We start from the raw sequence: 25,046 nt of genomic DNA, 5'->3' as shown, positions 1-25,046 counted from the left end.
TGGATAGGACTGAGAAAAGTATATGTGCTCCTCAATAAGAACAGGCACAGTTTTATTCTCAGTATTAAACCAATACTTGTCTACTACTTTCACTAAAAAATGGCAACTGAGTTATGTAAGTGGGAAACAAAACTTTGTTAATCAATTGGGGGAAAAAATAAAGCAAAGAGCAGCAAGTAAAACAAAACTGTATCTGCATTGAAGGGACTTAACTGGTAAGAAAACACGGGGGGTAGAGGGCAGATCCATGATATCTAGAAGAAGGAAGAGGCCAGAAGCATGAGTGTCCTACCCACTTTTGCACGATGGCTGTCTTCTGTCACGAATGAACCAGCACAAGGCTCTCAGAGGCCAAGTGGCAGCCCCTCCATGCTCTTGGATTGACAGCCTCCAAAACCATGGGCCAAATAAACTTTCATCTTCAGAACTTATTCAGTCTCTGGTATTTTGTTACAGGAACAGAAAAAGAATCAAAGGTACAAACTCAAGGTAAAACAGTGCTCAGAAATGAAAAATAACATAAAACCTAAATACACAGAAAGAATAAATGGCAGGGCCTGTGAGTCACAGTGCTGTCTCCATTATGGAAAAGGCTGAGGCAGAAGAATGGTCTTCCTGGGCTACAGAATGGGAAATCTAGTGGGCTCTGTTTCAAAATTAAAAGTAAAACTAGGACTGGGGATATATAGCTTGGTGGTAGAGTGCTTGCCTAGCATGAGCAAGCTCTGGCTCAACCCTTAGTACAGTGCAAAAGCAAAATAAAGCAGCCTATTAGTGCCATGCAGGCTAAATTGCGTGGCAAAATGAAAATGTTACACAAGGGGTAATTTTATGTTGATAACGGTATAACCCATAAATATATCCTCCCCATATGCCAGATTACAACACTGCAGTAGGTTAAACAGATGTTCCTAGAAATAAGCAGAACCCTGTGATGACGGAGGGGAGTGTAGACTGTCAGAGGATCCAGGTTTACAGTGTGATCAGCCAGACTGTGGCAGCAGGGCTATTTTGGACTCTGAAACAATTCTGTGTGCTTTAAAACATGTTGAACATACCTAGAAAACACAGAGGGAGGAGACATGGAGGATGGAGGGAGGATGGCTCAATCAGCAAGTGCTTCCACACAGGCATGAAAACTTGACTTCAGTCCCCAGGACCTATGGGAAAGCCAGGAGCAGGTGATCCCAGCACTGGAGGAGAGAGGGTGGAGACAGGAAGACCCATGGACCTCAAAGTCGGCTAGGCTAACCAACTCAATGAGCTTCAGGTTAAGTGAGATTCATCTCAAAAAATAAAGTGGAGAGCAATTAAGAAAGATACCCTACCTCTGGCCACTGCAAGTTGAACACAGGTGCACACCTGTATGCACACACAAGTGTGTACACATGTGCATAACACACACACACACACACACACACACTCACTCACTCACTCACTCACTCACTCACTCACTCACTCAGTGGGGACATTAAGACATGGCTCCTGCAGGCAGACATGTTCATGCTGCCCCTACCTGCTTAGCCAGAGTTGTGCTATCTCTCTGATTCTCAGTTTTCTCACTAACACTGCGCAGGAACAATAATGAATGCACCTACCTCTAAGGCTGCTGTGGGAAACAAGTGAGAAATACGCCAAGTGTTTAGTGAAACATCTGGAAAAAAAGCCCCAACTACAGATAGCCGAGATGATGATGCTAAGGCCACCAGTACCAGGCAAGAAAATAATATCACAAAGCAGTAACACTGACTTCCTGACTGATAAAGAGAAAATACCAACAACTTAAGTTTAAACTGATAGGAAGGGAAATAAAAAATCATACAGTTGTGAAACTGTTGCCTAAACACACACTGGCTTAAAAAAAGAAAGTCAAAGCAGAGCTCCAGACATGTGGGAAATAACAATATTTTGGTAATTTTAAAGTAGGCTTAAAAATAACTGAAAGGATAGCACTACATTTCATAATACAAGGAGAGAGACTCAGCACTTCGGCAGTTAACACAAAGCCAGCACTCAGCACCCAGCACTCACAGGGTGGGTATATGGCAGACAGAACTAAAAGGCTGGCAGACCCCAATACACTGGGGTTATGGAACTTCCCCATGAGAAGTGAACAAACATCTATTCACCCCAAATAGGGCATCCATGACACACCAAATTCAGGTGGAGAACCAGAGAGTTACAGAGTGTGGGCAGCTTTCTGGAAGCTATACAACTGAAGAGGTCTCCACCCGATTCAACTCCTAACTGCTCATATTTCAATGCAAGCTCCTCCCAGGAATATTAAAAGTCTAACCCTGTGAAGGTCTTGGAGTAATCACAGCTGCTATGATTTCAAGATGACAATGGCCAGGTGAGGACTAGAGGGCAGTTCTGCAGAGGGTCACACACAAACACTAGAATGCATAGGCGAAGTAGAACCTGTATGGAACCCAGTGGTGTGAGCAGGGCTTCTCCTTCCACTGTGAGAAAATCTGAGCCAAGTGTGAGCTGGATTCTCAAGGATGAGAGGAAGGGGAGAGGAAAAGAAGGAAGAGACACATTTCTACACAGACAGGTGTCGTGGTTGCCAGAGACCTCAGTGCAGGTATGCACAGCACTGTCAGGAGGACTTACAATCTGGGAAGACACAAATCTCCAGAGCTGTTCATGTAGAACAAAAGAGTTCACCATATGTTGACACCCATGGGCGAGCCTTTAGAAGTCATCAAAGGGTTAGCATGACAAAAACAGCCACAGGTGTGGGTGACGTTCACAGGTGCCATTTAAGAAACATGTCCTTTGCAAAGGACTGGTTCTTGAGCACCTATGGAGATGTATGTATACCTTTGTCCTGCATTCACTTCACAAAGTTTATCAACAGCCATAAAACTGAAGAAGTAGAAGGCAAGGGCACTGGCCCCAGAAAGTGAATTAGGAACCTACCTCAAACTCAAAGCAGCAGCCTTGATCAGCATAGACAGAAGAAATGCTGGGACCTTGTCAGAACCAAGCAGCACACTGCCCTTTCAAATGTCATCTTCTTTTGAACCAGTGAGCAAAAGACATTAAAAGATACTCACCCCACATAGTCAGCATTGAAAACAGAAAGGGACATCACAGACACCCCCAGAGAGCCACTTATTATGAGCATAGCTGTGGGATACAAAGTCACAAGGAATGGAAGCTGCAGCTACAAAAAGACCCCAGCAATCACTTCCCACTGAGGCACAGAAGCAGGTGGGTACTGAGTTTACCTGGCAATGAGCAACAGGAGGATGGGGACAAGTCCGGAGGAACACTCTTAAGGGACTGTGAGTACTTTTTAGCTTTATGATATGGTTTCCTTGTTGCTTTTTAAAAATACAACAGATGCACCTACTTAAAAAAATATGCTCTCAAAATAATAATTTAAAAAGCAGTCTAAGAAACCAGGAGTATTTAAAGAAAGGAGGACAAGGGGAGGCTGCAACACAAGGCTGCTCCACACAAGATGCCACAGATCTGGCTCGTATCTGCCCAAGATCAGGTCCATGGCAATGGGGGCTTCAGCACCCTTGCCACCAACATTGTCATTGCCATCATCTTATCCTGATTTCCATGGACTGGCCCAAGCATGAGACCGGATATAAACCCTCAGGTGAGGACAGAGCCTTTGTCTAAGGACACTATTGTGTGCAAGCCTCCAGGGGGCATGCCATGACAGAGGAACTAGAGTCCTGGGTGGCTGAGGCACTTTGTTAGTGGCCAGAACAAAGAAACTGGCTATTAGCAGGTAGCCATCAAGGAAGACCTCAATGTGACCTCGAGCCCACAGGTTTTCTTCTTTCCCTTAGAGGTGATGTTGGCTGTTCTGTATAAATCAGAGAGATCCTTTTCTCATTGACCCAATAAAGCCTCACCATTCCATCTCTTCTGGTTACCTAATAAGGACCCACAGCTTTCCATCTACAACTACATCATAATAGAAAGATGAGGGGAAAAAAAAGCCATGGGTGGGTAACTCTTATCGTATTTGATAGTGAATTCTGAGTCAATCCAAACAATGAGAAGGGCCTGGGATGCTGGGAAAAAGCCCTGCATGCAGAAGCAGTGCGAGCCCCATGTTTCTACACTGTACTATCTGCCACCTATGCCACATATGATAGCCCTGAGAGAAATGAGCAGGTCACCACTGCCCTCACCATACATTATTTCACAGGAAATAATGCGACCCTCTACCTCCTGCTTCCCTCTACTCGAGCACACAGCACCCAAGGTGCCATCCCAAGAGCAGAAACCAGCTCTCCAGACAACAAACCCATATGCCCTGGTCTTGTGATCCTCTGGAACAGAAAGATAAACACTTTTACTACTGGCAAGCACCCAGCATTCTGTGACTATGGCACAAATGGGCCTAGATGAGAAGGGCAAGCCAACATCCCCACAACGTACCTCTGGGTCTCACTTCCCTGTACCCATGGCATGTGCATATGCACACACACATCATGCACACAGTATACATGGATATGCACATACATTCCAGCTTCCTGTGGGTGGGTGGTTATAGTTAAGTTAAATGGCTGTTATTGTATTAGTCTGAAACTTTTTTTAGACTGAAGTGGGGGTTCTGGGCACTTATGGACTCCATCACCAAGACCCAGCACATGGTCTGTACAAAGAATAGTCATGTACCATTCATTAGCCAATATCCTTGACTGCTCACCAGCAAAAGACATGTAACTTCTAAACCACATCCAAGTGTGTCCCAGAAAGGCAAGACCCTTATATCATGCTGTCACCTTCCTTCACTACAGGATGCTTTCCCATTTCAAAAACAAATGAGCTAGGTCTCTTGCTATGTTTGTAAGCCCAGCTATGCAAGAGGCTGAGGCAGATGGAACTCAGGCTTAGGGTCCACCTGGGCTATACAGTAAGTTCAAAATCAGCCTAGGCAAATGAGACCCTATCTCAAAATAAAAAGTTAAAAAGAGGGCTGGAGATATCCCCTTGTGGAGCACCTGCCTGGCATGTGTGAGGCCCTAGGTTCAATTTCGGTACTGAAAACAACCAACATCAATTCGCCCCTTCTCTGGTGATGGCCAAGTGAAGGCTGTCTATTGGGCAGCTGGCGGAGGACAGCTTGTATTGACATTATTCACCAAGCCATCCTGCTGAGTTTGTTTTTCCTGCCCTGATTCCCTCGGTGGTAGGCAGGGTCACGGTTTCCCTCAAACTGTTTGTCTGCTGTTCTGCTGTCTGCTGTCTGCTGCAACACAGCATACTCAGGGTTAGGCCACGAGGTCAGCTTGGCATGCCACATGAGTCCAGAACAAAGCTTCCCAGAGCAGAGTTTGGTCTGCTCAAGCTGATTCACACAACACAAACTGCTGGTCACAGGACAGCAATGACCAACACCTGCACAGTAGTGAGGGGTTCACAAGCCTTTCATATTTCCACAGATGTCCAAGCTTACTGACAGCACCAAGAGACAGTCACAGCTATACTGTGAGTGCTTTGCAGATAAAAACCAAGGGTCAGAGATCATCTCTACCTTGGTCTCAGGGTAACAAATGACAGAGATACTAACAAAAGTCACATCATCCCTCCCCTTGTCCATGACACTTCTGTTTTCTCATTCACTCTCATCTGAGACAGACACTGCTGTTCAGGGTAAGATGAAGGGACCATTAATTTCAGATTGGATTAGGATTCCAAATGAAACACTCGGGTATTCCTCTGCATTTAGTGACAATAAAGTCCTTTGCTCTGGACAAAGTGCCATGGAAAGCAGAGAGGTATGGATGAGATACATAAATTGCCTTGAAAGTTCTGGAGAGACTGCAGACAGTCAGATGCACCCGGAGAGTGGGGCCAGGTGGACAGCTGCACCCAGAGCATAGGGCCAGCACTTCTGTTGCCCTCCCTCACCTGTGAAACCAGCAGGGCAAAGTCCACCCAACAGAGCAATGGCCTTGTAGCCAGGAAAGCCAGCCCAAATTTTGGAGGTACCCTGGGCTGGGGAAGCCAGAACTCAAGTCAGAACTTGAAAAAGGGACTGAAATTAGCATAGAAATCCTAGGAGCTGCTTCCTAGAAAGAGATAGACCTGGAAACTTCCAGACTTCTCCTGCTTCAATGGAACCTGGCCTGTGATGCAGTTCTGCAGAGAACAAAGGTGATCTACCTATCCTATCTGCTAAGTATATCTTCCTTGGGAGATGGAAACAGCAGGGATAGCCTTCAAATATCTCCACACCTGTTCACTACCAGAACACAGCAATTCTACACGGAAATTCAGCACACAGAGTTCAGGCAGACTGAATGCTGACATGCAGGAATCACTGAGCAGGAAGCAGGCTACATGGAGACAGAGGAATAAAAATAAGAACATAGGAGGGCAGAGGGCCAGTGGAAATACCCAACAAGAACATGGTGAGGGACTTACAGGGAGAGAAGGGGCACACAAGGTTGACAGAAGGGAGGTTACAGGTACTCAAACCCCTCAAATCCAAAAATAGACTTAAGGCACAAAAAAGCAATGCTCACAAGTTCTTACAAATTACTAAAAAGCAAACACAAGGACATATCTTAAAATCTAACTGTAACAAAGACAAAATGACCATAAAGAACAAGTCACAGTTAATTTTCACCAGGAACAGTGGGAGAGAGTGAAGGGCAAAGAAAGCAGAAGCAACTGCCATCCAAGAACTCTGCACTCTCAATTGGGGACAGGAGGCATCTCAAAAATGAAAGTGAAACAGATGTCTTCAGATGATCAACAGGATCTACTGCCAGTCAATTGGTACCAAGAGGAGCCACTGTGATATGCGTATGGGATACAGATGGACAACTGTCCCAGGCAGGAAGATGAAGTACAAGGAATGAGGATAGGAACACAAATACTGGATGAATCTCAAGGGTATTTACTGAAAAGAAGGATATTTAAGATGTCCCGAGAATGTCTCTTTGTGTCTTATACACACACTCTTCTTAAGGGGTGGGTGGTGGGTGGTGTGTGTGTGTGTGTGTGTGTGTGTGTGTGTGTGTGTGTGTGTGTGTGTGTGTGTACAGAAAACAATGGGGTGGGGAGGTGTGCTGCTTAAGAAGTAACAAATGCTCATTCATCTTGGACTCCAATCACAGTTGGAACTTTAACCAGCTGATAAGATAGAAACACTCACCAGGAAGAAGGAAAAGTGGACTGGAAACAGCAGGCGGGATTTGGAACACTGCGATACTCAGTTCTCCAGAGCACACATCATACACACAGACTAAATACTCCTGCCACAAGGCAAAGCTTGTCAGAGCAGACAGAGTCCAGAAGTGAACAAAAGGCTACTTTACACACTTCACATAGAAGGTTCCAGGATGTGTACAGGAAGGAAAACCAATGATGGAGAGACCTCGTATGACAAGGGTGTCAGCCCACCAGGAAGAGTAGACACTCAGCAGTAAATCTCAGACAAAAAGCACAGGGATCCAGGTAAGTGTCCCCAGTGCTGGTCAAACTTAGAAAGTGATGGCTGCTCAGCCATAAGCTGTTCCACTAGGCTGCAGAACTTGGGTGGGGGCTGGGGGCTGAGGGCTGGGAGCTGGGAGATATACTCACTGCTATCACGAAGCCCAGGACCCAAGAAGAAAGGAAGGACCAAAGTATAAGAAACCAAATTCGTATTACTGATGAAGCATCACCTATTTCTGCCCAGCATAACAGATGGAGAAAATGAACCACCTGTATAGTCATGAATATGGGGATAAGCTTTGTAACCCTGCTGCCAATCTTGGGGGCAGTGACTCCCTCCATGTCTGAGAGGTTGGCACAGTCAAAATGAAATCTGCTGCCCAAACCACACATTTCCATGGCCAGATACTTTCCCCAGTTCCTGTTACACCTCAAAGGGTCCAAAGGGGGAGGGTGCTTATGTTGGAAAAGAACAGTCTGTGGCTATGACACAAAGGGAACTAAAAGGAAGAAAAACCAGCTTCCCTTGGAAGTGAGTCCAGCTGCCAGCTGTCAATATTCACTGCTTCTTGATTTTAGGTACATGGAGGTCGCATGCCAGAGGCTCATGCCTAAAGTTAGGACCATAAAGGATTCTGGAGCATGGCATCAAGGCAGCTGCATCCAGCAGCAGAGCACCGAGATGGTACCTGGAAACTGGGAGCTCAGATTCTTGTGGGCATTGGTTTTAACACTGGCTTGGTGTTTGAGCCATACTGCAGGCATATCAATAACTTCATAATCCTGCTGTCTTCCCAGGGACAAGGGCTACTGAGATTCAGGGTGGCACCCTAAGGGTCTCAGTTGCCTACACTGGCCAAAACCTACTGGTGGTATTTGTCAGCCATCTGTTACTGTGACTAAAGACCCACAGAAGTAAACCCAAAGGGGGTAAGGTTTATTTTGGCCCCTAGTTCCTGAAGCCTCAGTCCATGATCACCTGGCCTATCACTGAGGGTCTGTGTTATAGGATTTCGGGAGAAGAGCAGAGTGAGCAAAGCTGTTCACCTTATGGTTGTCAGGATGCATGGGGAAAGGAGGGGAAGTGGAGCTGATTCAATACTGAATCTCCAGGGCCTCACTTTCTTCAACTAAGTCTCACCTAGTCAGTTTCTATCCCCTCCCAACAGCCCAACAAACTGTGAAGCCATCCCACAGTTAATACCTGGATGAAGTCAGAGTCTTCATGATCCAGTCACTTTCCCCATGTCTCCACCTGGCTGCATTGGGGACCAAGCCTTTTTAACACACAAGCCTAATCCAAACCACTGCACAGAGGGAGAGAGATGGGAAAGCCACCTGGCTTGCCCACCAAGGTCTATTTCTAGTTTGCTGCCCAGGTGAGCTCTGATTCCAAGGCTTTGGGGGAACTTAGATTAGGAAGTCCCCAGACAGACCTAGCTATCTACCTCAGGCCAGTGTACTCGGACTAAGAAAACTAATGCACACGAGACTGAATGCAAACTGTGAAAGTCTTGCCCTGTGCTTCATCTAAACTCTACCTCACCGGCTATGGCAACCTGCAAGGCTGGCTGCCTAATGACATGAAGAGGGAGCACACAGGTGGTTCCCCACCAGAAAGATAGCGCCCCTCCAACTAAAAGATGTTAGCCCAGCAGTACAAGTAAGATATTGCAATACCAAGCTTAGGGTGTTCTGGTCCCTCAGCTACACTAGGAACTGGACTGCTCTCAACCAAGTCTTATGCCTCACAGTGGAAAATCACAGGTTCCATAAAGATCATCTTGCCAAGGCCTCCCTCTGAGCTGGCAGGCTCCTGAGACAGCCTTCTCTTGGCATTAGCAGTGTTTACTCTCCAGAGTAACACTGTCAGGAGTATGACTACCCCACACTTCCAATCCTGGCCAGGCCCTCTCAGAACATGGCCAATGCTGGTGATCCAGAGACAGCAAGCATACCTAGCATGCCATACACCCAACTAACCTGCAATGTCCTACTGGAAGCCAGTGACATCCCCAAGAGTGTGACATGCCCGAGGGCTGCAAGTGTGACTTCTTTGTTTCAGGCATACCTGGAAGGTGGTCGTTTTAAGTCAAGAGTTCTCAAAACACCAGAGCTGAGCAACCACACTGTGCAAATTGGGCAGAGACAGACATTCTAGATTGAAAGCCTGCTGGACAAACAGCTAGGTTTGTAATTTGGGCAGCCCCTCATCAAATGCACCTCTGGGGGACTCAGCAGGACACCCTAATCTTAGGACCATCTTTTAGTGTGAGATACAAGCACATTGCAAAGTCCCAACATTTGAAATTCAAGATAAGAAGGAACAGGAGCAACTGTGAAACTGACTTAGCACAGGAAAGCTGGGGGAATCTGCTTTCAGCAAACAAACATCGTTTTTCATGGGATTTAATGAAACAAACCAAAGGGCAGTACTTGGCAAGCAGGGAAAAGAATTCCTGACAGTGTGTTTCCATGAAGGCTTGTTGGTTTCCCAACAGAAAAGATTTTAAAGTAAACGATCTTGAGCTCCTGGCAGAGAGGAGACACCCAAAACTTTGAGTTCTGCATGGAAGCCACATACTGTCCTCAGAGAGGCACATCTAATGGCCCCATAAGCTAAGAGACCTGCCTGGCTCATACCCCATTGCTGAGGGATAAGAGGAAGGCTCAGGGATGCATAGACAAGGTGCTCTGAGTCATTTAGGACCTGCTAGGCCACTTCCACCCACGGCTGCCCATGGAGGTGGCCTTCTCTGCTGTCTGCTTCTATTCTGCTGAGGTTTACCTCATGTGGATCTTCCCATGATCAAGGGCTGGCAGATGGCCACCTTCCCATCATGTCCTCATATGGCCAAGGGGAAGATCTCACTCTTATTCTCTCTTAATCTCCCTCTCCCTTCCCCACCTCATTCCTCCCCACTATCCTCTTGCTGGGATACGTGTCCCGCTGGATCTGGGCCCCATTCTTACAACTTTATTTAATCTTAACCATATTTAGTAAAGAACCTATTTCCAAATACAGACACATTAGAGACTTAGGACTTCAACATGCCAATTCATCCGCAAGTACCCATGGCCAGAGGCAATGGAGACTTCTGATGGGGTCCTGTGAGACAAAAAGCACACTAAAGAACCAGTCATTGTTGCTTTGGAGGGAACAGAAGTCACAGATGGAAGCATGGAAAGGACCCAGGGCATCATTCCAGACCCATAGGGTCCTAGGCACCACATTTGGAATCTGCTTTCACCTGTTCCTCTTGCAGCTCCATGGCCACAGGAGAATGGTTTCTGCTCTGTGAGGTCTTCAGCCCACACAGAAGGATACTACAGAGTTAGAAGCCAGACACTCACATGAAAGGGTCGTGTTCTCACTGCTCTCTGAGAAACTTTGGCCGGGGGGGGGGGTAAAGAGAAAGCCTGGTGTTCTCCACTGATGCCATGAGATGGATTTCTGGGGCCAATATAAGGAGAGTGGTCAACTTTCTCTTCCAGGAGCCTGTCAGGGTTTGTGCAGGATTTAATTTATCCCAATCTACCCAACAGGAAAGGCTCCCAGCGGCTACTGTAACACAGGCAAAGGAGGCCAATACAGGCTAGGCAGAAATCAACCCATCCTGGGAGAGGTAATCAAAGATCAGTTTGGACAAAGAATCATTCCGAAAATATTGAAAAATAGTATTTCTGTAGAGTTTGAGGGAATTTGAGAAGCTCACAATGGAGGCAGCAGCCAAGAAGCCCAGCCCCATATTGAAATCCCCCATTCATACCTTTTCCTGCTCAAAGAAGAGAGTGCCACAGTGAAATCTTGGTGGGAGAACCAGCTCGGCAACAGCTGGTGACACAAAGCTCAACAATCACATGGAGATTAAAGTTCCATCAGCTCAAGTGGACAGGTGACATTTTTACTCTGACTCTGCTGGGCTCTATTCCCAGAGGCTAAACCCTGTATTAGTTACTTTTGTCACTTCTGTGACCAAATATCTGACAGCATAAGGAAAGAAGGGTTTATTCTGGCTCACAGTGCAATTTATCGTGGCTTAACATGACGGCTGCTGGTCACATGACATCTGCTGGTCACAGGACATTGCCAGGCAGCAAAGAAAGATAAATGCTGGTGCTCACCTTGCTTTCTCTCTTTATTGAGTCTGGGATCTCAGCTCATGGGATGCTGCTGCCCACAACTGAGGTGAGACCCCCCTCTATTAACCTAATCTAGATATTCCCTTGAAAATATGGCCAGAGCCTTGTCTCCTAGGTGAGTACAATCCTGTGGTGTTGATAATCACTGAGTCTTCCATCTTTACGGCAGCAGTTCCCAGTCCACTGCCTCTGTTTCTTCTCTGGGATATGAAGAAAATGTTGCATGCCCCATTCTGTCATCTGAGGATCGTCAAGTGTGTCCCTGAAGGGCATCTAGATATCACATGCTATTAGCCGGGAGAAAGGCAGTGGGATACACTCTGGACCATCTGTAGATGGCAAGGGGCTGTCCCCAGACACGCATACACCTTTGACCCTGTACAGGACTTTGGGCTCAAGGCTTTCACAGTCTTGTTTTAGAAACAGGATGGCTATGACCAGAAGTACAACAAAAAAGCTGAACAAAACTGCCTTTAAAAGAGGAAGAAAAGAAAGAAATGAAAGCACGCATCTGGTGTGGCTGGAGAAGGAGGAAGGTTGGCACCACGAATCTGTCTCAGTGTGGCTACATGGGTCACATAGTAAGTAATCCATTGGCTCTTCCTTGCTCCCAAAGGACAAGAAAGCTGTGTTTTCTATATAAAACTGTGGAATAACAGTGCTGACCACTACCCAAAGATGGCTAATAAGGAAAGGGCTGAACACTAGCAGTACCCACCACCTGCTCCTAAGAATGAGGCAGAAGGGGAAATCGGCCCCGTCAGGGCACAAAGCTGTCTGCCAGTCCTCTGGGTCTGTGTGCGCTGCTGCCTGCCTCCCTGCTTTGCTTTCCCCTTCAGTTTCTGAATTGTTACGGGAGATATGAACTCAACAAAGCACATCTGTGGTGTGTCTGTGACTGTCCAGAGATGACTGGCATCTGGATAGCAACCAGGTGGAAGACCAGCCCAGAATGAGTAGGGTACCACCTGACAGGCTCCTTTTCCTGGGTGTCCCAGACCCCTGTCCTGACACCTGTGCCTGGCATGCAGAAGCAGAGATATGGCTCCCAGGCAGATGGTGAATCCCCAGGCAGTGCTTCTGAACATGCAGCTGGATGGGATCCGGGTACCCAGTCTGACCACTGGCAGATGTGAGACCCACTGTATGCTCTACTCCCCAAGAAATCAGTGCTTTGGAGGCAATTTCATTCACAGAGAGATCCACCTACTCAGGACAACATCTGCCCTCAGGGTTTAGAGGTATGAGAAGTGGCTCCTCACTTCTGAGTGACCCAACCAGCCCACCACAAGCTGCCAGAGTGAACAGTGCTCTGTCAAGGGCCTTACAATAAACTTCAGGGCATGGGGGAGAGGCCCAAGGCTGTGAATAGCACTTTCCTTATAAGCGGCAGCTGACTTGTCTTCAGTGTCTGGGGATGCCTTGGGCTGAGCTTGGCAGATTCAACCTATCTGCTACCCAAGTGCTGAATAATACAAGAGTGTATGACAGCCCTTCTCCATTAGTGCTACCATTAGGAGTGACGTGCTACCACCTGCCTGCCTCCTGGTTCTCCCCAACTCTGCTGAAAAGTCAAGCTCCTCTCTGATTTCCAAAATGTTTCCCCACTAGAGCTGGCCCAGTAACTGGAAGTTTAGATTTCCTTCCTTCCAAGATTGTGAATGGTGTTTATGAATGCAGCTTCAAAATACTAAATAATCAGCAAATACAAGGCCCATACAACTTTCTCCTTCTGATTCCTCTGATGGCTAATAGCCTGTTGTCTCTGCCAACTGCCAAGAGGCATGAGCCTCTCTTTAGCATCTTTCCTTGTTTCAGCAACACCACCTGGGTGAGGAAATCCAGTGGCACAAGGCACTGATCCTCCAGCTCTTTTCCAGCATGCCTGGAGGGACTTACTGGTCATGCCGGGTGTCAGGGATGCCTCTATCCATGCGCAGCTTGTCACTCTCCACTTGGTTGAACTTGTTGCGTGCGTAGGGGTCCTGCCCGGAGCGAACCATTGTCCCACCAACATATGCCTCCTGGTTAAAGTCTGGCCACCGGACTTTCCCTGGAAAAAGCAGAGCAGAGGGTGTGGGACAAGTGGACACGAGACCAGAGTGTTGCCAGAGACAGCAGTGAGTGTTAAATCAAGAAAGAGTGGTCTTGGCTTGTTCACAGGATGACAATTTGAATCTTAAAAAGTATCTGAAAACATCCCGAGCATTGTCATATGGGAAGCTGAGTCTGCAGTTTGAAAGTCCTGGCACTCAGGCTCCACCCAAAGCTTGCCAGACATCACTAGCAACTCCGGCACCATTTCTCTTTCTGTGAAGGGGACGTTCTCTGTTGTCCACCTTCCCGGGGACCTCCATCATGTCCTCAGAGCATCCCAGGCAGGAGAAAGAGACAGGATATGTACATTAATAAAGTACTCCACTGTGCCACCAGGCACCACAATAATAAATGTTTGGACTGTTAGGGTCCAAAATCAACACCCAGAGCAAAGTCTCCTGGACATGGTACTAAGGGTGCCAGCAGCAGCAGAGGTGACAGTCTAGGCACTCCAGCCCACCTCCAGACTGATCCTCCAGGAGAAGGCCAATGGCTAAGGTGCAGATGGCAGGAGGAAAGGTGGGTACTAGAGTCACACCACCCAGGATGCTGTCTGTTCTTTTGGTTGGTTGGGTTTTTTTGTTTTGTTTTGTTTTGTTTTTTGTTTTTGTTTGTTTTTTGTTTTTCGAGACAGGGTTTCTCTGTGGCTTTGGAGGCTGTCCCGGAACTAGCTCTTGTAGATCAGGCTGGTCTCAAACTCACAGAGATCCAACTGCCTCTGCCTCCCGAGTGCTGGGATTAAAGGCATGCGCCACCACTGCCCAGCTGGTTGGTTGGTTTTTAAGACAGTATCGCATGCAGCCCAGACTGTCCTCAAATTCACTAGGCAGCTAAAGATGACCTTACCTCCTGATCCTCCTACCACCATGCTCAGCTCTGCCACACGTTCTCTGGACTGACTAAATTACCATTAGGACTCTTTTCTCCTTGTGAAAAGGGTCCTACGCTGCTAAATACCACTGGGCTAATAGTATTCATTAGTCATTCCTACAACTCCCCGTGCATCTAATATACCTAAACATGCCTCCCTCTGAATCCCACTACTGTCAGCAGAATCACTGGCCACTAGGAGAGGGACATATTTCTACAGTGTAGAAAATACCATATCATAAGAAAGGGTATTCCTAGAGCCTCCTGTGAGGCCTCCTTAGGGTCCGCTCTGTCAGAATGCTTGGCCTTAGGGAGAAGTGAAGAGTGTGACTTTCAAAGACACCCCCATGACAGACAGGACCCAGCCATTCCTCATATACAGGTCTTTTCCTGGAGAGACGGTCACTAGAATAGCCTGTCTACCCTCATCCCTCTCACATTTATTAGTCTTGCTTCAACTCCTTCTTGCTGGCATCTTCCCTATAGTCCAGACTCCTGTGCCCTCTCTGGGGGTGATGTGGTCATGGAGAGGGTTTTATGTAGTATATCAGGCCATGAAATTGTAGGACACCTCAAGTCTTGCCTCAGTGTCTTTGAGGCACTGGTCACATGCTGGCATCATGCTAGATCCATAGGCACAGATGAGCAGGGCAGGCTCATGCCTAGCTCCACTGAACGCTCATGTTCTGAGGGTGAGGGACAGACTAGGGAACCATATCTAAACCTGGGGACCAGAAGGCCTGTGTGAGCTGAGGTGAGGAGCCCCTGTGATAACTCAACGAATGCCATTACTCTGCAGCAACTCCTCCTCCAACCATGACCCCACCTTGCTCTGCTGTTGACTTTCTCTAGGGCACAAAGCCACTGGGCTAGTGACTGAAGTATCCTTTCTTTTCAGAAATTGTGGTGTGATGAGAGAATGCCATGGGAGCTGCAGATGTATTCAACTGTGACATGTATCACTTCATGATCAGAAGTCCTGAGGCATTCATTCACATGGCTAGGGACAGACAGCGGAACACTGCCCTCGCTAGAGGGAAGGCACAGGTACAGTCTGTGTTTTCATGTGGGTGTGACATAAAATTGGTTTCATCATCTAATAATGGTTCAAAACCCATAATCTGTAAAACACTGGGCTCAAGAACATCCTAGAAATTGGTATTATGCAGAATTGTCAGGCTGGAGACTCCTGGGGCAGAGGCAGCAGAAAACAGAGGAAGGAAGCTCAGGTGAAGGTGCTCCAGCCCCAGCTGGCCTCCACTCCATCCTGGCCTATGCTCTCTAAGTGAGGCCCACACCTGAGCCGGTCCCTGAGTCCGGCCCAGCCCACATAGACAGGCAGGCAGCCAGGTGCAGAGAGCTGAGAGCTAGGCAGCACAAGTCACAGGACAGAACAATGAACTGAATCCCGATAGTCACAGGCCACCTGCACTCCTAACAGCTTAAAATTTCAGTTTTGGAAATTATAAGTTTCAGAAACAAAACAAAACAAAAACCCATCAATTTTGTGATAGGTTAAGAAATAGGCTTATGGAAAAGGCTCCAGTCGCCAGTCAGAGCCTCCCCCCCCCCCCCCGTGAGATGATGGAAAAGCCCAAGATAACATTTCACAGGAGGCAGCAGGAGCTAGCTTCACCACCAAAGATGATAGGAAAATAAAGTGCACATCCAGACAGTGTGAGAAGCACAGAGCACATGACTGCAAGCTGACGGTGGAGCAGGTGCTCACTGGGCAGGGCCATGAAAACACTCATCAGCAGGTTTGAGACCAGCCATAAAGATGAGGTGTGTCAGTTATCTAGAGGCAGGATGAGCTGTCTGAGACCACACTGACTGGGCTGGAACACAAAGGGCTGGCATGTCTTTACCCAGGCAGTCCTGCAGGACTCCCTGCCTCTCTAGAAATTGTGCATAACTAGTCTAAGGGCACCTTCAAGACCATGTCCTCTGAGGAGCACTGGCCCATGCAGGCTCCCGTTCCCCTGGTGTTACTCCAATCTTTCATTCCCCCACAAGATGGAATCCAGAATTTCCTTGGTCAAAGCCCTAGTCACCTGTTGGCTCTCATTCTCAGCATCCCAGTCACAAATCCCTGCCAATCACTGCTTCACTACTGTGGCCTCATCCTGGGTGAAGCTGCCTGAAGCTGGGTGTAAAACTGGCCAAAGCTTAGGCCTGACTTGAAGAGCACAGCTTCACACTGGCTCTCACTTTCCCACTGTAGCAGACCAGGAAAGACCTCCAAATGGCAGTCAGGAAACAAGATGCCTACAACCAAATCTCAGGCACTTTCAGGATGAAAGCAAATGCCACCTACACGACCCTTTCTAGTGCCATCCCCAGGGACTGGAGATGGAGAAGGGATGGCCTTCCTCTCCTGTCACTCACTGCTGGACAGTCTCTGATGGCCAGTGGAGGCAAACTGAAGGAAGGGCTGGGCTAACAGCAAGAGGAGGCATGAGTGCTCCTTGCCCAACACTCCCAGCCCACAGCCTGCAGCCATGGAAACAACTCAGCCAGGAGAGGGATGAGTCAGTGAGCACAGATCACTATGCCCTTTGGAGAGGAAGTATGAGTCTATGGGCCCTGAAGAGGAGACCTAGGGACGGTGCTGTGAAGATGACATCCTCCACCTCTGTCTTCTGGGCCATTCTATGCCCCTACACTGTTCTGTCCTAGCCACTGCCTACCCTTGCCTACAGGCTGTGCCACCCTCCAGCCACCCATATCCTCCTCCACTTTCTTCCCACAGATGACTTTCCCAGACTTCTGACATTCAGACTGCAGTAGGTCAGCCCTGCGTTGGACTGCTACTCAACATTTTAGTGGCTGGGCTCCAGAGAGGCCTCTATCCCAGAGGCTCCTGTGAGGTTCATGAGTCACTCTTCTGGCTGCAATCCTTGGATTCCCAGTTCAGCTCAAGAAACTTCCCACATCACTGGCCCTTAGGCAGGAGCACCCACAGGCCTGCTATACACAGGGGCAGAAGTGTATACACAGATAGTCTTATCTATTCAGCTCAGGGCTTTGGTGACCTCAGGGCCAGAGGAAAGCTGATGTCAGGTTTCTCACAACTCATCTATAAATGAACTTGATAAGACCACAGAGCTTTTCAATCCGATGTCCCAGCCTTTACATGACTCATGTCAATACATTTTAACTTAAAATTATGTAGATTTCCTTCTTAAACTTTTGTTTTTATTAAACCCCACCCCTAAAAGAATATTTGCATTAATCTATAATGAGTTTTCACAAAACCAACATGGCCTGGTACATGTTTGAAACCAGGCACTGAGAGACACATGAACATGCTCTTAAAAGGTTTCTGTGTGCAAGGACAGGGTAGCTGACACACACTCCTGAGGATGGGTGCACCATCTGTCACCACAGGTGTCGGAGAGACAGGAGCCTGCAAGTCAGGGCCTATGAGGCTCTGAGTTCTGCACAGATGTAGACTCCCCAGCAGAGGCAGCTCAAGCAAATGCCAGTGCCCTGGATGGAATGCTTGTCTAGAATAGAACCACCTTCTCCTGGGACAGCATGGGAATGGAAGCAATAACCCACTGACAGACACCTGTGTTCATGAAGCCCCTGAACTCTGTGGCTGATCTTAAACTAAACCTTCCTGTGCTTGAAAGAAAAACCTCATGATGTCCTTGCTCTAGCAAGTGCCCATCCCAGAAGAGAAGGCCAGGACAAGGCCAGAACTGCAGCAAACAAGCCTACTTCCACAAAGAAGGATGCAAATGGTATTATTGCTGGCTATAGGGTATGGAAGGAAATCTCGCTGCACTGTGAGAAATTTCTCTTGAAATAAAGCATCCTGAAACAACCCATTACTAGGGATGAAAAAAAAGCAGGAAATTCCAAGCAATGAAAAGTAATTTATCAGTAAATCTAAGGAATTGCCAGATGTTGTAGGAAAGATACACAGAATTTGTTTAGAATTATCAATGCTATCGAATGAGCAGTTTCAAACAGCAATGTGCAGGAGCAGCTGCTCTACATTCATGAGGTTTATGCCCAGCTCCAAATTTTCAAGTTCTTCTCTGAATTGTGCAGGATTTTTCTGTTGTTGTTTGCATGTTTGTTTGGGGGATAAAGTCTCACTCTGTAGCCCAGGCTAGCTTGCATGCAGTCCATTTTCCCTCCTAAGCTCTCTGCAGAAGCAGTCACAGTTACAGCAGGATCCTCACCCAATACTGCCTCTACCCACCTTCAGTCATCACCACCCAGAGCAATGACAATCCACCAGTATCTCTGAAAGCCCTGCTCCCAAAGGAGAAGAGTGGGTCAGAGCAAAGAGAAAACCTTACTGTGGACATCCTACTTCTGCAGGGAGTGTGGGCTGTGGCAGTTTCAATGCGTAAGTTAGTGGTTCTGGGAGCCTGGTGGCTCCTTGGTTCTGTGATGGACACCTAGCAGTTATGGGCAGTAATTGGAATGAATGACCAAACACCAAAGCCAGAGGACAACAGAAGAAAATAAAACTGCAGAATACATTTTTTCCATGAACATATAACAAAAATCCTCAGTGAAATATTAGCAAATCAAATCTAGGAATGTACAAAAAGAATTCCATTCCACAGGTGGGACTTACAATAGTTATTCAAGGTTGGAGGGACAAATAAAAATCAATGAAGCACATATGAGACCATATTAAATGATACAGAAAAAGTCCCTGACAAAACTCAACACTCCATGACAGAAACTCTTAGTGAACTAACTCAATGAAGAATGTCTGATGAAACAAATCTATAGCTCAAATATGAGAAACTCAACCTGTCTCACTGATGAGAGACAAGGTTAGGAGGGCCATCCCCTTTCACACTGCACCAAAAGTCCTAGTTAACACAGTAAGACAAGAAAAGGGATAAAAGCTACATGGATTGGAAAGAAATAAAAACACCTTTGTCAAATGCCATGCTTATCTATGTATAAAACATGAAAGAAACAACGAAAACAGAATGTCTGGAAGCAATTTCAGCAAGACTGTAAGCATGAGACTTAGTAATAGAGAAAGGTTGAAGTCAGAAACACAGTATCATCTACATTGGCACTCCCCAAAATGAATCTTATATTTAAGTCTAGCCAACTATGCAAAAGAACTATATGAAGAAAACTACAAAGTTTTGATAAAAGATACCAGAAGAAATGGAATAAATGGCTGTATATTCTATGTGTGTGGACAGAGGACACTATTGCCAAATGTCAGTTCTCACAGCTTGATCCACAGATTCAATGTGGTGCCAATCAGAATCTCAGTGAGCTATTTTGTGGCCACCAACAAACAGATTCTATTTCAAGTGAAAGAGCAGAAGACCCAGAAGGCTATTGCTACCCTGAAGAAGAAAAATGAAATCAGAGGGCTGACATCACCCAAATTTAAGACTTTTATAAAGTTGTAAAAATTATGGTTTTGGTAAAATACACAAATACATCAATTGATCTGAATAAAAAGCCAGAAATATATACACACAGTTGTTTGATTTTTGACAAAGGGAAGATAACAGAAAAAGTAACTTTCTTTCCATTTTGTTTTTTTGTTTGTTTTAGATGCTGGAGACAAATATCTTTATTAAAGATACTACCAAAATTTTGACAAACATTTCAAAACAGATTTGTAAACATAATGCTTCCCTTTTCAACCAGCAGCACTTTGAAGAAATTATACAGGATAATACAACCAGAGTCAACATTAGTTCAAAATCCTTACGTTTGACCACATAACTTATGTTCCCACACGAGAAGATGAGTGATAATTTAAATCAGTGTTAACAGGTAAACTCCATGAAATCGAAGTTTGTGCTGTTTGCTGACTCACAGTATATTATGGTTAAATATATCCACTTGTTTTTACATTCCTGGTACCCAGGATTTAAAAAAAAAAAAATCTTTGAATATACATTTAATGTGGGTAATAGCTTCTTTACAAATCTCTCTTTAAAAAATACTATATAGCAGTATATAAATAGGCTACCTAACTTTAATTTTATCATTTTCCCACAAAATTATAGGTCTGTTTCATTTTTATAACATATCAATTTTTTTGCCCAACATTAATAAAGCTGACACACTGTTGGAATGGAAATGCTTGTCTTCCACAACAGAAGTAGCAATTTGACAGAAACAAACAACACTGACAGCCTATGGTAACACTCATCTGTTGTTTAACCTGAGCGTCCAACCCACTGAGGAATAGCAGCTTTTTACCTTCACACAACCCACATCCACAGCAGCTCTCCGACACACAAGCTGAACACACACTGCTGGCAGACCACAGCATGCTTCCCAAGGCTGTTAGCACCTTTGGGAAGCAGTGTAGCTACTGACCAACCACACCATGTAAATGCCTTAAGGCAGATATTGCAATGGGGGTTTAACCCACAGGGCAGATTTAACACTCTGGAGCCAAGCAGCCCGTATGTATGTATGTATATGCATAGGAAAGTACACACATATTCATACAACTTTCAGTTTTTTAATCCACCAAAACAATGTTTTGATTTTTTATTTTATGCAAATGTCTAAATATTCTACCATTTAAGGCAGTTTGCATTTTAAAAGGTCAGAAAATAGGCTATGTTTATTCAAATGCATTCATATTACACATGACTTGTTTTGTTTTGTTCTAGGCACACACAGCTCCTGAGTGTGGACATTGCATCCCTGATAGCTAAAAAAGTCATCTCTAATGACAAACACAACTTTTCAAGGAAAATTTGATTTATCTGCATAGACACTGGCTCCCCAATGTCTAAAATACTGATTCTATTAACAAACAATGGGGGAGGGGCAGAGCAGAAGAAAAGCAGCTTCCATATGCAGGGAAGCAATGAAAATGGAAGGAAAAAAAGTAACTCAAGTTTACTAATACTGAAACTTCTAACAAGCAAAGTTTCATCTTTTAGAATCTAGAGCAGTGGAAACACTGAGCTGAACTCTGGAATCCAGTTGCAGAGAGAGAAGAGTGATGAGCAAAGGGGTCAAGACCAGGCTGGAAAAACCCACAGAAACAGCTGACCTGAACAAGGGGGAATTCATGGACCCCAGACTGATAGCTGGGAAACCAGCATAGGACTGTTCCAAACCCCCGAATGAGGATGTCAGTTTAGAGGTCTGGTTAATCTATGGGGCCTCTGGTAGTGGATCAGTATTTATCCCTAGTACACGAATGGACTCTGGGAGCCCAATCCACATAGAGGGATACTCTCTCAGCCTAGACACATGGGGGAGGGTCTAGGCCCTGCTCCAAATGATATGACAGAATTTAAAAGATTCCCCCATGGAAGGCCTCACCCTCCTGGGGAAGCAGAAAGGGAATGGGATTGAGGGTAGGGGTAGGGGCAGGGGAGGAGGGGAGGGAGAGGGAACTGGGATTGACATGTAAAAGAAGCTTGTTTCTAATTTAATTTTTAAAAAAGGGAAAAAAAATCTAAAGCAGTGGTTCTCAAACTCTGGGGTCATGACCCCTTTGGTGGTTGAATGATTCCTTCATAGGGGTCACATGTCAGATACTTACAATTCATAATAGTAGCAAGATTACAGTTATGAAGTAGCAACAAAAATAATTTATGGGTGGGGGGTCACCATAGCATGAGGAACTGTATTAAAGAACTGCAGCATTCAGAAGGTGGAGAACCACTAATCTTGAGCAACTCATAAAATAAGCTTAAGTTTATTCACATCTTCTGGCACAAACAGAGTTCTGGTACCATGACTCTGCAGTTGATTAAACTCCCCTATTAGTCTCTGGATGTGAACTGGCTTGTTAGGAAGACAACCACATCTGTAGTTTTCTTCATGGTAGCGGAGGCAGTGCAACCTCCTGTTAACTCCTTCATTGGGTTTTGAACTGGAGTTACTCAGCTTGGCGGTTTCTTCTCCCTGGAGGTCTTTCTTCCTTTTCCTCCATGCTCTCAATGCCATGTCTTTTTTTTGGGGGGGGCGGGGTTTCATTGTGTAGGCCTGGCTGTCCTGGACTGTCTCTGTAGACCAGGTGGTCTTCAAATTCAGAGATCAGCCTTCCTCTACCTCCTAAGTGCTAGGATTAAAGGCTTGCGCCACCACTACCCAGTGAAAAAGTACACCTTCATCAACTGGACACCCATAAACCAATCAATCCAGGAGCCTAGACAGGCACCTTCCATCTCTCCCAAAAACTAACTCAAAAGGGATTGTGGCATAAATAAAATTCTAGAAAGTAACACACACACAAAATTTTCAGATCCAAAGACAACACCATCTCCTGCTGTCTTTAGTCTCCTTCACAGCTGCTTACCAATCCCTGTGCCTGAGAACTGCACCTAAAACCCCAGGAGATTCCCTGCTCTGCTGACCTGCCTACCAGCTGCACTGGTGGGTTTTGTGAACAGCCTGCTTCATGACCTTTTCTTTGCTGTAATAATAAACCTCACAGAATCTCCTCCATGGTAGGACACGTCATTTATGGCAACCCAAATCCATGTTCTTAGACCATAGCTATTCATATTTGACCCAGACTCAACCACTGCCTATTCCCTTCAGGACAAAAGCTGTGTTTTGCATTATCACTATTTATACAGTAGCCTCATTCACAATTGCCAAAACTTGTAAGCAATTCAAAACTTGACACAATTCAGCAAATGAATGCAAAATTAACTGTGGTATATATAGACAATGGACTATTGTTAAGTGCAAAAAATTAATCAGTTAGGGCTGGAGAGATGTCTCAGTGGTTAAGAGTGTTTTTTGTTCTGCAGAAGCCTGAAGTTGAGTTACTAGAACTCACATCCAATGGCTTACAAGACCAAGGACTTGACACCTTCTTCTGGCCTCTATGGGTATCCACATACATGTACACACACACACACACACACACACACACACACTCTCGCATCTTTAAAAAACAAACAAAAAACTTTCAGAATGTGCCTTATCACCAATAATGACCCTCACTGTGGACTTTGGTGGTGATTCTGAATTAATATAGGTCATGATGAATTGACCTGAGCTCCTGGGTGCTCACAGACTATGGATCTACAGCTGGGGAATCTGCATGGGACCGAACTAGACCCTCTTAATGTGGGTGACAGTTACATGGCTTAATCTTTGGGGAAGTGGGGCTGGCAGTGGCACCAGAACCTGTCCTAGGTGCATGGGCTTTTTGGAGCCCATCCCCTATGGTGGGATACCTTGCTCAGCCTTGATACAGGTGGGCTTGGGGGCTTTGTCCTGCCTCAATTTGATATGCCAGACTTTGTTGACTTCCAAAGGAAGGCCTTACCTGCTCTGAGGAGTGGATGGGGGGCAGAGGGGAAGGAGGGGAACTGGGGTTGGTATGTAAAATGAATTATAAGTTTTTTTAAATAAAAAAATATATGGGTCATGGCTTGTTCCCAGTGTCCCACTCTGATGAGAACATAGACAGGAATGGGGGTGGGGATACATGGCATGGGAACATTATGGATCTTTTGGCAATTTTGCTATGAACCTAAAACTCCTTTTATAAAAATAAGTCTATTTGAAATTTTTTCATGAACTAAAACTTCAGATTCTGTGTTTATACTTTACTCTTTCTCTTTCTATAAATTCTGCTGACCACCCACCAATGTCCTGACAGGAAAAGCAAAGGTGTGCTCTTGGGCAGCATCCAGTAGCTTAAGAAATTCATTCTCTGCCCCAAGCCACTGCTCCTAGCACTACATTCAGTCCATTCACAATTAGCAGGGCTATGAAAGATGGACCCCATCCCAGATATAGTACCTGGAGGGAGGGTCTCCACACTCTGTGCTTTCTCATCTCCATTTCTGTGGTTAAGGTCTTTCTTTTTAATGGAGTCGATGTCATTCCAGTCATCCTGGGGAAACAAAGACATTGAGTGAGTTGTCTGTCTGTTGGCTCACATTCACCCACTTTAAACGCTGTGTCTCATGATGCCATCACCCTGGGAGACTCAATAGTGAGCAGGGAATGCTCCCAGAATAGGACAATCTTCATAACCACCCCGAAGTCTAGACTATACTCTAGGGAGAAAGCAGGGGACAATCTCTGCAGGAACACACTTGCACTTCCCTCTGGCTGTGACTGACTGCACACCAATGGAAAGATGACTCAGAATCCTGGAATCCCAGGCTCTGTGGTGAGGACCACAGCAACTATGTGCTGAGCGGCACTGTCACGGTGGTTGAGTCATGGAACCAAGGTAGGCTCTGGGAAATCTCAAAGGTTTGGGCCCTCTGAGCTCCTAGTATGCCAGAGGGCACATTAATTCTACTGATGGTAAACCAGAATTTCAGAGGGGACTGCCAGGGAGCCAGCCTGCAGAGAAAGACATAAACTCTGGTGGAATTTATCCCACCCATATGGGCAAGCAATTGGCTGTCATTTATCAACATTAAATCAAACTAAATAACAGCTCTACAGTCATATAGCTTAATGCATTTTCCACCCACTTCAATCTGATTTCTGTGAATAAAAAGTGTTTCTGTGTATAACCCAAATAGAAACCCTCCCATGGGCCCAGCCTTGTGGAA

The 25,046-nt window shown here is 45.9% G+C and overlaps 1 protein-coding gene across 2 annotated transcripts in view; it reads right to left on the bottom strand.

Moving 5' to 3' along the window:
• The window catches only part of Galnt2 (polypeptide N-acetylgalactosaminyltransferase 2), a 128,473-nt gene that overhangs the window by 35,103 nt on the left and 68,324 nt on the right, over window positions 1–25,046 (bottom strand). For both annotated transcript variants that reach the window (XM_027404850.2, XM_027404851.1), the window contains exons 2-3: window positions 24,277–24,370; window positions 13,465–13,618 (exon numbers count right to left, since the gene is read on the bottom strand). In XM_027404850.2, coding sequence (XP_027260651.1) covers window positions 13,465–13,618; window positions 24,277–24,370 — 248 coding nt within the window. The remainder of the gene's footprint in view (window positions 1–13,464; window positions 13,619–24,276; window positions 24,371–25,046) is intronic.

Source organism: Cricetulus griseus, chromosome 3 (genome assembly GCF_003668045.3).
Source record: "Cricetulus griseus strain 17A/GY chromosome 3, alternate assembly CriGri-PICRH-1.0, whole genome shotgun sequence".
Taxonomy (NCBI): domain Eukaryota; kingdom Metazoa; phylum Chordata; class Mammalia; order Rodentia; family Cricetidae; genus Cricetulus; species Cricetulus griseus.
The sequence above is the reverse complement of the archived record's forward strand: the minus strand, read 5'-3'. Positions and strand labels throughout refer to the sequence as shown.